Source organism: Oncorhynchus mykiss, chromosome 11 (assembly GCF_057628025.1).
Source record: "Oncorhynchus mykiss isolate SJ-2025 chromosome 11, ASM5762802v1, whole genome shotgun sequence".
NCBI classification, from domain to species: Eukaryota; Metazoa; Chordata; class Actinopteri; order Salmoniformes; family Salmonidae; genus Oncorhynchus; species Oncorhynchus mykiss.
In genome coordinates this window covers 72115305-72132553 of record NC_143032.1, presented here as the reverse complement: position 1 = coordinate 72132553, position 17249 = coordinate 72115305, and the positions used below count along the sequence as shown (strand labels likewise).

General features: G+C 40.8%; 2 protein-coding genes across 2 annotated transcripts; both read right to left on the bottom strand.

The window, feature by feature from the left end:
• Nucleotides 1–321: 321 nt before the first annotated feature.
• On the bottom strand, nt 322–2822 carry LOC110536341 (growth arrest and DNA damage-inducible protein GADD45 gamma). The gene is made up of 4 exons (XM_021622082.3): nt 1874–2822; nt 1643–1744; nt 1306–1516; nt 322–1091 (listed from the first exon to the last, which is right to left on the bottom strand). Exons 1-4 carry the CDS (start codon nt 1930–1932, stop codon nt 978–980), a joined length of 486 nt encoding a protein of 161 aa, XP_021477757.1. The 5' UTR covers nt 1933–2822; the 3' UTR covers nt 322–977.
• Nucleotides 2823–5010: 2188 nt separating this feature from the next.
• On the bottom strand, nt 5011–12077 carry LOC110536340 (cyclic AMP-responsive element-binding protein 3-like protein 3). The gene is made up of 10 exons (XM_021622081.3): nt 11468–12077; nt 10163–10300; nt 9519–9909; nt 8958–9064; nt 8592–8684; nt 8067–8173; nt 7805–7873; nt 7593–7677; nt 6822–6915; nt 5011–6594 (listed from the first exon to the last, which is right to left on the bottom strand). The coding sequence occupies exons 2-10, from the start codon at nt 10298–10300 to the stop codon at nt 6173–6175; spliced, it is 1506 nt and encodes a 501-aa protein (XP_021477756.3). The 5' UTR covers nt 11468–12077; the 3' UTR covers nt 5011–6172.
• Nucleotides 12078–17249: the final 5172 nt, after the last annotated feature.

The following is a 17249-nucleotide window of genomic DNA, read 5'->3' as shown; positions in this document are numbered from 1 at the left end:
GCATGTATCTGAACTGCTATTGTGTTGCAACCGTGCTCCCTTACTCCCTCCCTCTACCATTCTTACCCTCTCCTTCTGTTACTCTCTCTCTCTGTCACCCCACCCCCTTCCCCTCTCTCTCTCTTTCTTGCTTTCTTTGCTGCAGCCTGGGGTTCTTTGTGCCACACTTCCTGCCTCAGCTATCTCTGTCCAATCAGAAGCCACTCTGCAGCAGGTTCATCCTATCAGATTCCACTCTATCAGAGACTGGGTTCAATGAGTGCAAACTGCTCATCCCTGGTGATGACGGCACAGGACAATAACTTTTGCACAGAACTTGAGTAAAGTTTAAAGCATTTATTAAGAAATTGTGTAAAATGCTTTTACAGTTTCATAACAAACAGAACAATGTTGCATGTGTTTTTGCATCATTTGACAGCAAAAATAATAAAGAAAATAATAATGTTAAGAAAATGAATGTTTGAGTTTCAATCCGAGCATTGCCCATTGGCTTTGGAAAAGTCCAATATTTTCCTTTCTCTTGTGTTATTCACCTTCTTTCACGTGTCTTTCTGCCACCACCTTACATCCAATCATGTTACAAATTTTCACTCATCCGTTTCTTCTCCCTTATCTTTCTTTCTCTGACCATCTCCTCAGTTCACCCCTTACCATTGGCCCTTGTCAGAGCAGCTATAGGATCATGATCTATGTACTGCAGAGTCCAGTCCAGTTCAACTCCTCACCCTGGTCCAGGCTTTAATGACATGACAAGGACCCAGTCCACATACACCTGAGCCAGTCCACATGTGAGCCCTGACCCCTCCACGGGGTAATCCAGAAACTGCACTGCCATCCCAGACTGCACATTAAGTCCTGGGTTACAGCCACAGCCGTGTATTCCAATAGGCAGACTTCAAACCCTGAGGTTCCGGTCATTTTATGCTCTTTTCATCATCTTCATCATCAACAAATGAAGCATGCAGAGGGTTGGTTGTTCAGCGTTCAGGGAGAGTGATGGTGGGAACCCAGTCATACACACTGCGGCTCTCCTCACAAAACAGATGCAGTTTGTCCAGAGCAGGGTCTTTCCATGACTCAGCACCAGGGCTCTGTGAGAAAGAGAGATGATTAGAATCATGACAATGACATCAGGTAGACAGCTAAACTATATAATATCGAATTAGATTAAATGATTGACATTATGATTGCATTGACAGATTGCGTTGACAGCGCACAGGGCGACTGTTATACGCAATAACTATGCGCATGGGGAAAATATGCTGACTGGGTGACTCGTGATCAAAACGGTAGATCAGGACGTACCGTGACAAGAATGCAATGTGCGTCCTTGGGTTCGCCGGCCTCTTCTGTGCCCACGAGTTCAGCCAGGCGCTCGATATCGTTAACGCGTACCACGTTTATGTCGTTATCGAAGCAGAAAGCCTGGATGAGGGTGAAGTGGATCTGGAGAGCGATGTCGCATTCGTACTCCTCGTCTGTCGCCAGAACGCAGAATGCCACATTGTCTGGATCACTGTTGGCATAAACAATATTAGCTGTTTAGAAGCCGGTCCTATGCAATTGTAGACTTGGCTATGTAGCATATCTGTGCATGAATAATTATTCTGCATGACATATAAAACAAAAGGAGTGTACTTACACATTCATAATTTTGGCAGACTCATAGACTCCAACGGTAAGGTAGTCCTGCTTCTTTGCAGACACCAACAACTCCTCCAGGGCTGTGCCTGCACTTTGCACTCTGAAGACGAAAAAAAGACACCGGTATTATTATAAAGTCATTACATAGTAAGTAACACATTATCAAACATTTCCGACTACAGTAGCCTAGGTTTGCATTCTTATTAAGAATGTTAAAATGTGCATTTACCTATCTGTGGCGTCGAGTGCGCTCTCCTGTCCAAAGATCTCTTCTAGTTCCAGTGTCATGATTGTAATCCAAGTGTGTATCGGGATTGTTAAAGAATAGACAGATATATACAGATTCGTTGTTCTCCAGTAGTTCTTGCGTTATTCTGAGGTATGGCAGTGCTTCAATGCTTATATATCAGGTCAGCGGAATTTCTCGGCAAGAGGCGTGGTTTTCCCCTCCTGACTGTAGTGATGTGCTTTGGGTATGTGACGACTCCAACGTGTTACAGTAGCGTTTCTTGACGACCCCAAGTGGGGGTAGGATTACAAGAAATCTCCCCCACCTCACTCTTGGCTTGATGTCTACATCAGTACTGTGAAAAACTAAAAGTCCCCCTTTTCTGTCGATTTGAAAACAAATCACCGCAAAGAGCAACTAGCCTCGAGGAGCTGTAACTGACTCAACCTTCTAACCTGTTACATTTTGTTGAGTTGTATAATTGTTATGCACTCCTTGGACATGTGTGCACTTTAGTGCCTCTTAGCCTCCACCTTGTTTTATATGTGCAATGCTTTTACTTATGCAAATGGTCATGGACGATTTTTTTTAACGATTGCACTAAAACCAGACGTTGTAAAGATGTTGATATAGGCTACTTACAGCAACTTCAAATATAAAATGTATGCCATATCTAGTTCCACAAAGTTGTTCTTGGCTCCAAGACAAATTTTAGCAGTGCCGTTTACTGAAAAATAAACGTTTTTTTTCACTGGACAATGACAAGCTGAAGACAACAGCTTGCACCCGGCACACGCCTGTGTTTTGTTTCGCGTCGGAGGGAGCAAGCATATAATTGCCCTTCTTGGCGCGTGGCGATTTATCGCCAAGACAAAGGCGGCTCTGACAGAATAATAGGCGCGTGCCCCACCTGCCTCCTGTTCTTTCAAGATGAGGACCGGGGCTCGGTGGAGGCAGGGTGTGTGTGTGTTGTGTGTGTGGTGGGAGGCAACTGAAACCGATGCGGACAGATGCATGCGCTCATAAAGAGTGGTGCTTTTTATCATTCTGATTGATTGTTTGATTGATACGTTTTACCTATCCACACTCTTTTCAGTAATCTGTCAGAGCATGAATAAAGACTTGACAGACAAATCTCACTGGCTCGCCAAAGTTCAGCATTAATAGCATGCTTGAAATTTAAAGGTCATTTCCGACATATGCAGCATTTACCGTGAATGCAGTCTCCGCTAATGCGGGAACATTTCCTGTAAATGTTAATCACGCTACAAAGCTGATAATCAGCATTGTGGATGGAATCGACCCCTAACTAGTAGCTCTGGCACACTGAAATTGGAATGCAATTTAGGGCTAATCCTATAGGGACTCCACTAGGACTATTTTTATGTTTTCTTTATAAATATTAATTTAGCCTAACCTATTCATAGAGTGCATCGTCAGTTGTCTCTGCGATTGCCTCCAAACGCTTAGTCTACCAGAGGCTACAGGCCTACGCACATTTAATCTGATTAGGCTTCTCAAACGCACACCAATAGAAAATTAGATAATACATAGGATTCATTTATGGTTATTATAATAAAGTGTTATAACACAGTAACTATGATCAGATCTGATATACAATATAAGCTAACATGGGCAGGCCACCCTTTACACGGCGTTGGGTATTAGTCAAAGGATGCATAATGCTAAAACTGTGCAGAAGTCGCCCCTTGGTGGTAGTACATGAGAATGACCATTCCCCTATATAACCAGTCAAGATGACACTCCATTATAAGTCATATTCCTTACAGAAAGGGATAATCAGGTGCTATTATTCTCTCTTTTGTTATGAGTGTTGAATCAATGATGCTACCACACACTATCCTTAATTCCCTCCATCCACCATTATACATCCTTTCATCCTTCCATCATAGATCCTTTCATCCCTCCATCCACCATCATAGATCCTTTCATCACTCCATCACCTTTCAAGTGAAGTAGCCTAAAAATGTTGAAAATTGGGCCAGCTTTAGCAGTCCAAAATCTGTTTGTGCTCTTGCAATCCCTTGCTGACATGGTCAAACCAAACTTGAAAATGTTTGGCATGATGAATGGCAGCCGTTGACATGATAGCCTCAATATCAGTCTATTTGTTCGAAGAATTTCAACATGTATACTGTGTTTAAAAAATGGAATTGAATGTCTAACTTAAAAACATAGTTGGCCCAATAACTCTTATTTCCCAATTGACTAAAACAAAAATGGAACCATCAAATAATAACAATTTGTCAATGTCAATTCAAAGCCCTCATGAGATTAGCAGCCCAAAAATCAAATAGAAGCCAGGTGGTGATAGGTAGCCTGAAGGTTAAACATAACGTCTCCTCCTGCCTCCACACCTGGTTCCAGGCATAAGCAGTCACTTATGGAGTTCAGTTGGCTTAATCTCAATTTACTATTGAGAGTAAGAAGAGTATACACCAGGTGCAATTTAAAAATGTGATATTGCATCAGCAGTTATCTTGTCAGTAACTGAGTCAGTCAATTAGCCATTTCAGCTAACATTTTTTTGGGGGGGATTGGTAGTTAGTCTAGCCAGCTATGTAAACTTGTAGTAATTATGGCCGAATACCATACAGCACATGCCCAGGGGCCATGACTTGCAGAGGGCCCTCATTGATTTTGTTAAACATTCTCACACATATATTGGCATGAGTCATTACAAAATGTGTAGAATTTCAGTAAACTGGCTTTAAAACTGCAAAGCTTTCTCTAAACCCAGTGCCAAAATGAGTAGAATTGCAGGAAATTAACTGTAAAATGTACATTTCTCTCCACCGTTAAAGGGGGCCACTACATTTTTTTTTACTGAGAGGTGGGGTGGCTTGCATAAAAAAGGCAAGAGCCGGGGGACAGGACTCCGGTTCGTGTCCTCCTGTGGAAGAGATCCAACAAAATCAACTAGGCATTGGGGGAAGCCCCAAGACAAAATTTCTAACCTGTGGTAACCCAGTTCTCCCCTACAAAATGGCACACACAGGCTAAACAACGTTGCAGCACCACGGACAGAAGGCCTACCTGATCGGCAGTTTCAGCACCACTGCCACTGAACAGCGCCCTTCCGAACAGCACCCAACTCAGCATGAAACTGGAGATCATTTGAATTAAAAAAGGGACTTTTAATGACGATCAGTGTCAAACAATAAGAGTTGAAAACGTACATTAATCATTCCGTCCGATTTACATTTCAAACCGGGATTAGTGATTTCTTTTAACCCGATTAATCCAAATTAAATCTCTTTGATAGGTACAAAAATAACAAAATGTTCCAATACCATTTAGACTTAATAAATGACTGATAACCCAGAAAATACACAATGTACCCTAACATAAATGCCTCGCTGAATGGACTGACAGGTCATTACATTTGAGTATAGTTAAACTGCAACACTGAATTAACATGTTAAATGTTCACCTCTCCATATGACACACTTGAAAGATAACCAGGGGTAAAAACAGGCCCAGACTATGAACCACTGGATAAAGGACTGAAACAGCTCGTAACTAAAAAGGTCTAAACTAGTGAAAAATGGTTCAGCAACTGGCTCCTGAAAATGGGAATTAGAGCACTATGACATATTTAAATTTGTACACAAAACAAATCAAAGAAAGCACAAATACCCTTGTTACAAGGGAAATACATATATATTTAACAAAATCTAAATTGGCCAAATGTCCTGCAATGGCTAAAGCAGTGTATACAGATCAACAGTTTTGATCTAGAATCATGAGAATGCATTTATACTATGGATGCTGACTGTTCAAACTAACAGAGAACTTAACACCACTATGAAAGGAACTGGTAAATCGCTAGCAAGGTACATATCATACACCTACTGGAGATGCACCATACAGGTGGACAGAATTAACTGTTGTCAGTTTGTTTTGTTTTTCAATAGAGAATTCAGGTTTTAGAAAGTATTCAGCAATCATGGGATGTCTACACATTACTACTCATTCTCATAGTGCGCTTTTTCCCCCTCGATGAGAGGATGACTATGCATAACAATGGAAATCTCAGTAGTCCATTTTAGCACTTGAACAAGGCATTAGAACAAAGTGCTCCAAGAAGAACAGTAGTATCACAAGGAGGAGGAGGACAATCAGGTAGAGACAGAGGATACTATAATAAAAAAACATCCCAATACCCTTTTCTCTTCATCCACCAACGTTCAATTAACATGATCAATAACTGAAACCTTTAAAATACCCCTCTCCCACCATTCCCTTTTTTAGTTCATTCACCACCAGCTCTTCTGTTTACATCTCGTCCGAGCGGTGTTGCTGTATAATGATAGATGTAGGCTTCCTGTCAGTCCAGTTCTCCTTGGTCCCTGGAACCTCATAAGCCACAGCCGTTCCCACTGGATCCCTGGATCCCTCCTGCAGGCCCCCAGCCACGGGTCCGGCCCCCGGCTTCAGCTCAGCCTGACCAGGACTGGGGAAGTCTGCAGACGAGTTGCTGTTAAACCCACTCTCAGACTCAGACTGCTCCACTTTCTGGTAGTCTGGTGTGTGGTTCTGCCCGCCAGTGAACATGGCCTTGGTGTTCTCCACCTTGGCCACTAGGAGGAGACTGCGAGGCTCAGCGTCATCTACTCCCTCTCCAGGCTCAGAGTAATCCAGGGGCAGAGGGTCTGGGGTGTCATCAACAGCAACAGAGCGCAGGGTCCTGGAGACAACTACAGAGGGGAAAGGTTTAACATCTGCTCCAATCTTAAATACATTACTCGTCTTAATAACGGGAAGAGAAAGGGAATATTTGATGAATTTTAGATGTTATTTATTGTTGTGTACATAACATTACTTTAAAGAAAAAAGAAGAGCTATTTTGAACAGAATAACATTTTGTTCATATTATTATTAAATAGCTTTATCATTTCAGACCATCCTTGTTTTTTTAACTTACCGGAGGAGGGGGTGTATATCTCCTTCTGTCCAGGGCTGCGGCCAAACGGGTTGACAGAGGGGAAGACGATGAGGCAGAAAGACAGCAGGAACACCTGAGCAGAGAGAAGAGAAAACTGTAAGAAAGCTGACAAATGTGTGTGCAACCTAGACTTACAAACCCAATACATGAGATACATCCGTCTACAAATAATTATGCAAGACGTATTTGCGTAACTTTTTTATATCTTCCATTCGTTTTTATGCTAAAATAACATTGTCTTGTATAAGAATATCATTATTCTCATTAGAGACCCAAGCAAGGCTCCAGTCTTCATTAACTAAAGCATAAGTACATGTTGGTTTATTGTTCCAACATACCATTATTTGGCAGTGGGACAATAATGGCTTTAGCCTCAATAGTACACTAGTACAGTACAGGCTCTCCTGGTCCTAAAGAGGGAGACACTTACAACCATCTGGAGCATCATATGAAAACATAATCAAGCCTCAATCAGGGTTGATATTACTATAATGTCCAAATCAGTTATAATAATGTCACCATACAGGCTGGGCTGGCACCCTGAAAGAACGGGATGTAGCAAGCCACCTCAGTTAACAAGGTTTAACTTCAATTTGGAAAATATTGACAACCAAATACATCTGCAGACAAACTTGTGTGAGATTCTTTCAGTACCAGTAAATTACTACAAGCTATAATTCCCAGCATGCAAAACAGGGGCCATGAAGTGGTGTGAGGGTTAAGCTCTACTCTGTGTGTTAGTCCTCTTACCATGACACATGTGCTGGTGGTTGTTGTCTTCATGGTAGACATCTTCATCATGCCCTGCAGCTTCATCAGCTGCTCTATTAGAGACCTAGACAGGGGAGAATAATAATAACCATCAGAATCGTCTACAAACGTCATTCATTCATTCTCAGATGTGCATCATACATACGAATAGTGGTTCCATAATCATGGTAATGGCAGTAGTGGCGTCTTACATGTTTTGTTTCTGCAGCAGTTGGACCTTCTTCTGCAGATCCTGGTTGTGAGCAGTGCAGATGGAAACCCTAGGGACCAATCAATCAGCAATACACTCAGTCAACCAACCAAACTTTATTTAAAACAAACACCTTTTGACCCAATGAAGACACAGCAGGCTAAACATTGGTGAAGTGAAATAGTTTAAATCATATAATGACTAATGCACTGCGTGTGCCTTTGATTTCATTTTCAGAGATCTCTCCATCCATTCTCTCTGACCTGTTCTCCAGGCCATCCACATACACCTTCTTCTTCTTCCTACTCTCCTGGGCAGACTGCTTGTTGCGGATCTTTCTCCTCACCCTCTTCAGTGTCCTCTCCTCAGTCTGAGACAGCGAGAGACAGACTACTCACTTGACATGGTAATGTACACAGTGCTGAGGAGCAGTCTGCAGTCTCACTGCTAGAGACAAACAAGTTGTCTGGGAAGGTTTCTCATTTAGTGTGATTGGAATTGATTCTGCAGGAGACAGGAGTCATTTGAATAATTTAAAAAGACATCTTCTGTTCACTAGTCATTGGCTATCCCTTGATATTAGCAGCCTCAGTACTAAGGTAGCTACAAAGTAGCTAGTGTCACATCTCCGTTGTGAACGTCATTAGTCATTGTCTGCCCTGTCCTTGGATAACACCAGAATCTGGCATTGTCATTCTTAAGGAGTGTATGGCATTTGGACCAAAGTTCTCAATGGTTTCGGTGGTCTCCAGTGTCAACAACCACTTGTAATAACTGGAGGAAATTACCTTAGTAAGAGGCATGCAAGACGGTATGGCTGCTCCTTCTTTAGCAAGAAGTCTCTTTTCCTCATCAGTCAGGACGATCTTCTTGAACTGGAACTGCAGGGAAGAAAACAGACATTTTTCAGAGACGAGGCCTTCAACAGATCTTCAGCACAGTTACATAACTTTGCCACTGGGTGCCGACAAAACTACGATTATGTCTTGTGAAATTTTAATTGTTCATGAACTCAAGCACAGTTAATGCCATTCTTATTAAAACAATGAGAATAAGTTTGACAAGCCTATTAAATACTTGTTTGATCTTTGGGTTTGACAATAGTGCTTCTGCTTTTCTCATCTATAATACCCATATGATGATGTGAAACTCACCAGATCCGCTTGGTTGTCCTGTGTCGAGTCCCCTATGGAAAAAGCGCAGGGTAGTTCTTCACTGGAATAATCCTGTTCCATTTCCATCCCCTCACTGTCCAGGTCGTCTGATGAACACGAGAGAACAACACCAGATCTTTATGGTCTCACATGAACAGTAAAGTTATGGAACATTACAAGGATATTTCTGTGAAATGTTCTAATCCAAGGATGAGTCAAGTGACTCTGAACTCAAATCGTCTGAACTTAATCTCAAAAGCATGGGGAAAATAAAGACCGGCACCACCTAACTGAACATCTGATTGCTGATTGGCTGGCGTGCTACATTCTTCAGGATTCATGACCAGCTGGGCTGGGGGCGGTGTAAGGTTAGACACCTGGGAACCCCTTCATATGTCATGTGTAGCCCCCTAGAGTTAGTCTGCAGATGCTCAAACTACCAACAAACTATCCAATTAATTGAACTGTCAATAGACATTTCATTGTCATGCAACTACTCCTTCATACCACCCAAAGCTATGAACCTGTTAGCCAAGTGTAAAGGTCTAGATCAACACTTACCCAGATCAATAAAGACATCCATATCCAGCTTCTCTGCCCTCACGCTCTGTAGAGCATCCACGTCCTCTTCCTGGAGCAGATAGTAGCTGTGGTCTGTCTGCACAGTCAGGGCCTGAGGGTACTCAGCCTGGAGCTCCAGGGCCATCAGGGGATTGTTGGAGTAGTCTGGGCTGGACAGGGAGTACCCTGGGCTGGGCGCAGGGTCACCGTCACTCCCATGGGAGCTGGTGAAGGCCAGGAAATTCTGTCCGACTATGCCGCCAGTGCTGCTGTCGTCAGAGATGCCGCTATCGCTGCCCAGTGGAGATTGGGAGGGACAGGAGGTGGCAATGTTGTTTTCTCCCTCAAGCAAGCTGGACAGGAAGTCCTCAGTGTCCATGCCTGTCAGCATCTACAATACAGCAGGAAGTTAGTGTCCATTCGATTCAAGATTACTTGTTTATCCCACAAAGAACAATTGTGAAATAGAGTTTACCTGCTATAAAATAAGGAAGTATGTCACATTTTGATGTAATTTGATAATAAACTACTTCTGCTTTACTAGTACAACATGCAATTAAATTAAAGGTTTGTTTCCTGCCAATCATCAAACTATTATCGGTTAGTAAACATAAAACAGTGTTATTCCTGAGTGGGAGACATACATCTTGCTCAGAGAGCCAGTTTTCTAGCCCACTTCCATATGGGAAGAAGGGGTCATTAGCTCCCGGCTCTCCTTCCTGGAACAGGATCCCCAGAAGATCCGCCCCATCCATATCAGGAACATCCTCAGTGACTGACATCTGGCAAACACAACCAGCAATAAATAAATTAATTCTGGAAAAACAATGTTGAGACAGAACTAATTTATTTGTTAAAGTAATAGGTAAATAGGAATACCCTAAACCATATAAATGAATTATAACTATCGTTACATGTAATTTCTGGTCAGGAGGTATTTTTAAAAGAGATTGCATTGAGAGTTGCCACGTCCTAGCGTTTGGCAGTTGCCACACAGTATACAGCAGATGAATGAATGGGTCATGTCTAGGTGAGATACAGCTTTTGTCAAATTTTACGTCAAACGTTGTTTTTATACATTTTCGCTAACTCTTTACCCTTTTTCTAACCTGCTGCGTAAATTCTCCTAAACCTGCTACGAAAAGTACATTTTGACAAAAGCTGTATCCCTTCTAGACATCACGCCATGAACGAGCTCATTCCTATACTTCGCCCCGCCCACTTTCCCCTTTTGTCACACGAGAATCAACAAAACAAGCCCGAGTGAGCTCAAATGTTAGTATAGAACACTGCACTTCAAATATAGACAAAGTAGTTACATTTCAAGTTAATTAGCTACATACCATAATGCTGTCAATCGAGCTAGTAAACTATTGTAACACCAGTTTCTGTACCCAGTAGGCTGGAGGTTAGCAAGTTAGCTAGCTGGGTATCCAGTTTACGTTACATTGTCATTGTCCTGGTAGTTTATCTTGCTAACGTTACCTAGCTAGCTACAAGAGCATTGTTTGCACAGACACGATGCACTGACAGTGACAGACACAAGGATGAGTAGTTAGCTAGTAGGTAGGCACTGGGCAATCAGATTAGCTAGCAAGATAGCTAATGTAGCTAATCAAGAGTTTGTTTGAAAAAATATGATTTTCTGCATAGCTGACCAGCCAATGCAATACATCCTCCATGGCCAACCAATTTGATAAATTACATCTCCATTAAATATGAAGAATCGATGGTCATAATTAACTGCACACCTCCGCCACAGATATAACAATGAGATGGTTTGTTTTAAGAAAAAAAAAATCAGACAGCAGCTAACGCGTTAATTTAGCTAGATAGCAAACACGATAGATTCCTATGAACAAATGTTGCTTAGAGGGCGTGGTCGTTGTATGTTTTCGTTTACGAATCAAATAAAAAGCATTCATTTCTCATGCCTCAAATGTTCTTACCTTTCTCAATATACAGCCTGATAAGGTAGGAGGATAGCATTCGTGTGAGTCAGTGCAATTTTTTTTTGTTGTTGTCTCTTCCAAATTTCTGTCTCGTACACTCTTCCAGATTAAATCACCTTCCAACAAGACAGATATTGCGTCATCAGTAAAGACAAATTAGCGTGTGTAAGATTTCGCCCTTGTCCTTATGGGAAATGTAGTATGGTGTGTGCTGCTCATGAATTTGATGTTGATATGACACAATGCCATTTCTCATGTTCGACATTTTAGTTTCTTCAGAAAATATTGAAATGTTTGAAGAGGGCATACAAATTAGCGTGCGTAAGATTTCGCCCTTGTCCTTATGGAGAATCGATGGTCAGGCTATATCATGATTCCTGGAAAATGAGTGCAAAGCATTATATTGACATGCATTTATGAAATAGAAGATCACATTTTCTATTGAGTCATGGTGCTGGCTTAATGTAACTGGATAGAAAAACAAAGTCATGGAAAAGTGCAATAGAACATTCAAGACAGAAATCATCACATTCCTTGTCCTTATGCTTCATGTCCTCCTCAGTTTCATTCACAGGTTACAGCCGACATAATTCGACTAAGGCCTGTTGTGGTTATTAAAGTGAAAGTAAGACAAGGGTCGTTTCTTATCTCGGTACGTACAGCATCTTTATTTTCCATAATATAAACCCATTAACCACAGAGGAACTTTACAAAAAGTTTAGTAAAAAACACAAGTGAAGTTTATCAAAACATTACAAGAGAACAAACGTAGCATTTCATAATTGTATTTAATATTTTAACAAGACATATAGGGCAACAATATGGCATAATGACAATCAAAAAATCTAATCCTTGGAGTTGACAGGTATGGTGTACGAAGTAACTTTCAACCCAACCAGGCCAATAGGCCAATGTGTTAATTTCAACCATTGACCTGGAGTTCTCTAGCCTGGTCCCAGATCTGTTTGTGCTCTTGGCAACTACATTATTCATCGTCAAGCCAAAGCATTTTAGCGCAAACAGACCGGCACTCAGGCTATATCATGATTCCTGGAAAATGAGTGCAAAGCATTATATTGACATGCATTTATGAAATAGAAGATCACATTTTCTATTGAGTCATGGTGCTGGCTTAATGTAACTGGATAGAAAAACAAAGGCATGGAAATGTGCAATAGAACATTCAAGACAGAAATCATCACATTCTTCATTCTCATTAGCTTGGACTCTGCATTCAACAATGCTACATCTGGGTTACCAAGGCTCAGTCACTTCATGTAGTTGATTGGGCTACCGATTGGCGCAGTGGTCTTAGGCACTGTATCTCAGTGTAAGAGGTGTAACTACCAACCCTGATTCAAATCCAGGCTGTATGACATCTGTCTGTGATTGGGAGTCTGGGTTTGGCTGGGGTAGGCTGTCATTGTAAATAAGAGTTGGTTCTTAACTGACTTGCCTAGTTAAGTCAAAATATGTATATATTTATGAAATTGCAGCATCAGATTTATGGGGTTGATTGCGGCATCATTGTCAGTATCCTTTTTTAGCATTATGTGATATACGTAACTGTTGTGGATGTGATGAATATTGATGTACATTGTCTTAGCTTCAGAAGCTTGTGCATATCCCACATTTTGTGTGCTTGTTCTCAGATGTATTCTTCAGATTTTTACTGAAGCATTTGTTGTCGAAAATGATCTTGAAAATGATGTGTTCTAGCTAAGATTCTCTCTGAAAATATATTCTAAAGTGCATTTCTCATACATTTCAGTACTGTTTTCTAGATAGAAAGATGAGAAGAATTTAGCAAAAATCTATGAATAGTCTTGGTGTCTTTTTCAAATGAAAGTCACCCAAAAATACTGACTTCATCAAGTGTTCAGAAAAGTGGATTGGCACATGTATATTGTTACATTTGCATATTGTATTGCAATATTTCAGAAAATATTCTACATTCAACTGGTAAAGGTTACTTTTGATATGCACTACCGGTCAAAAACACCAACTCATTCTAGGGATTTTCTTTATTTTTACTATTTTCTACATTGTTGAATAATAGTGAAGACATCAAAACTATGAAATAACACATATGGAATTAGGTAGTAACCTAATGTAGGTGTTCTAAAACTTTTGACCAGTAGTGTGTGTGTATATATATGTATGTAGTACCAGTCAAAAGTTTGGACACATATGGAATCACGTAGTAACCAAAAAAGTGTTAAACAAATCAAAATATATTTTATATTTGAAATTCTTCAATATAGCCAATGTAGCCTTGTTGACAGCTTTGCACACTCTTGGCATTCTCTCAACCAGCTTCACCTGGAATGCTTTTCTAAAAGTCTTGAAGGAGTTCCCACATATGCTGAGCACTTGTTGGCTGTTTTTCATTCACTCTGTGGTCCAACTCATCCTAAACCATCTCAATTGGGTTGAGGTCGGGTGATTGTGGAGGCCAGGTCATCTGATGCAGGACTCCATCTCGCTCCTTCTTGGTCAAATAACCCTTACTCAGCCTGGAGGTGTGTTGGGTCATTGTCCTGTAGAAAAACAAATGATAGTCCCACTAAGCGCAAACCATATAGGATGGTGTATCGCTACAGAATGCTGTGGTAGCCATGCTGGTTAAGTGTGCCTTGAATTCTATATAAATCACGACAGTATCAGCAGCAAAGCACCCCCACATCATAACACCTCCTCCTCCATGCTTTACGGTGGGAACCGCACACTCAGAGATCATCCGTTCACTTACTCAGAAAGACACGGCGGTTGGAACCAAAACTCTCAAATTTTGACTCATCAGATGAAAGGACATATTTCCACCGGTCTAATGTCCATTGCTCGTGTTTCCTGGCCTAAGCAAGTCTCTTCTTATTATTGGTGTCCTTTAGTAGTGGTTTCTTTGCATCAATTCAAGCATGAAGGCCTGATTCATGCAGTATCCTCTGAACAGTTGATGTTGAGATGTGTCTGTTACTTGAACTCCGTGAAGCATTTAGTTGGGCTGCATTTTCTGAGGCTGGTAACTCTAATGAACTTATCCTCTGCAGCAGAGGTAACTCTGGGTCTTCCTTTTCTGTGGTGGTCCTCATGAGAACCAGTTTCATCATAGCGCTTGATGGTTTTTGAGACTGCACTTGAAAAAACTTTCAAGTTTTTGACATTTCCCAGATTGACTGACCTTCATGCCTTAAAGTAATAATGGACGGTCGTTTCTCTTTGCTTATTTAAGCTGTTCTTGCCATAATAGACTTGGTCTTTTACCAAATAGGGCTATCTTCTGTATACCACCTCTACCTTCTCACAACACAACTGATTGGCTCAAACACATTAAGAAGAAAATATATTCCACAAATGAACTTTAAACAAGGCACTGCTGTTATTTGAAATGCATTCCAAGTGACTACCTCATGAAGCTGGTTGAGAGAATGCCAAGAATGTGCTAAGCTGTCATCAAGGCAAATGGCGGCTACTTTGAAGAATCTCAAATATAAAATGTATTTTGATTTGTTAAAATTGTTTTAAGTTACGACATGAGTCAATATGTGTTATTTCATAGTTTTCATACTGGTAAAGTAACCAACCGTTGGTTACAACATTAATTGTTGTGTATTTAACCCTCTGTTCCCCCCATGTCTTTGTGTGGAATTGTTTGTTGTAAGTGCTTGTGCACATGTTTACTGGTGGGTGTCAAGTTTTGTACCCATGTTATCTATTTCTTTATGCCGTAACCTTATGCCGTTGGTTTTGCGATTAAACTGCTCCGGCTATTACCTAGTTCTGCTTTCATATATATATATATATACAGTACCAACCAAAAGTTTGGACACACCTACTCATTCCAGCGTTTTTCTTTAGTTTTACTATTTTCTACATTGTAGAATTATCATGAAAACTATGAAATAACACATATCGACTATATATATATATATATATATACACACAATTACCAGAAAGGGTATTCTTTTAAACTACCTTAAAATAATTACATTTAGGGTGTGGTGCTGCCTATACTATTCAAGTTACCTGTAATTACGCAATCCCAATGTACTATGCCTTCTGCTGACATTTTAAAAACATTCCATATGACAACAAATGTGTTGGGATAGATTTTGATCAAGAAATCTTTAAGATTTGAATGTCTACTTCAGACTCTGTAACATCCATAACGATACGTTTTCCACCCTAAGCTAATCATGAAAATTGTAATATTTTCAAAATTATTGTTTTTATGTTCAGCCAAACCTTTCCTTCAAAATGGCTAACCATGTTTTGACCTAAGACTTACAAACTCACAGAAGTTTGCTAATGTGTTTAATCTTTCCAAGAAGCTTACCACTGGGCACACACTGGTTGAATCAATGTTGTTTCCACATCATTTCAAAGAAATGGCTTTGAACCAACGTGGAATAAATGTTGAATTGATGTCTGTACCCAGTGGGTTGTGCGTTTCATGTAACATCCAGAACACTTCTTATTTGCTTTATTTCTCCAACATGCTAATATTTAGAAGTCCATTTTTTGGGGATTACAGTGCCTTGCGAAAGTATTCGGCCCCCTTGAACTTTGCGACCTTTTGCCACATTTCAGGCTTCAAACATAAATATATAAAACTGTATTTTTTTGTGAAGAATCAACAACAAGTGGGACACAATCATGAAGTGGAACGACATTTATTGGATATTTCAAACTTTTTTAACAAAACAAAAACTGAAAAATTGGGCGTGCAAAATTATTCAGCCCCCTTAAGATAATACTTTGTAGCGCCACCTTTTGCTGCGATTACAGCTGTAAGTCGCTTGGGGTATGTCTCTATCAGTTTTGCACATCGAGAGACTGAAAATTTTTCCCATTCCTCCTTGCAAAACAGCTCAAGCTCAGTGAGGTTGGATGGAGAGCATTTGTGAACAGCAGTTTTCAGTTCTTTCCACAGATTCTCGATTGGATTCAGGTCTGGACTTTGACTTGGCCATTCTAACACCTGGATATGTTTATTTTTGAACCATTCCATTGTAGATTTTGCTTTATGTTTTGGATCATTGTCTTGTTGGAAGACAAATCTCCGTCCCAGTCTCAGGTCTTTTGCAGACTCCATCAGGTTTTCTTCCAGAATGGTCCTGTATTTGGCTCCATCCATCTTCCCATCAATTTTAACCATCTTCCCTGTCCCTGCTGAAGAAAATCAGGCCCAAACCATGATGCTGCCACCACCATGTTTGACAGTGGGGATGGTGTGTTCAGGGTGATGAGCTGTGTTGCTTTTACGCCAAGCATAACGTTTTGCATTGTTGCCAAAAAGTTCAATTTTGGTTTCATCTGACCAGAGCACCTTCTTCCACATGTTTGGTGTGTCTCCCAGGTGGCTTGTGGCAAACTTTAAACAACACTTTTTATGGATATCTTTAAGAAATTGCTTTCTTCTTGCCACTCTTCCATAAAGGCCAGATTTGTGCAATATACGACTGATTGTTGTCCTATGGACAGAGTCTCCCACCTCAGCTGTAGATCTCTGCAGTTCATCCAGAGTGATCATGGGCCTCTTGGCTGCATCTCTGATCAGTCTTCTCCTTGTATGAGCTGAAAGTTTAGAGGGATGGCCAGGTCTTGGTAGATTTGCAGTGGTCTGATACTCCTTCCATTTCAATATTATCGCTTGCACAGTGCTCCTTGGGATGTTTAAAGCTTGGGAAATCTTTTTGTATCCAAATCCGGCTTTAAACTTCTTCACAACAGTATCTCGGACCTGCCTGGTGTGTTCCTTGTTCTTCATGATGCTCTC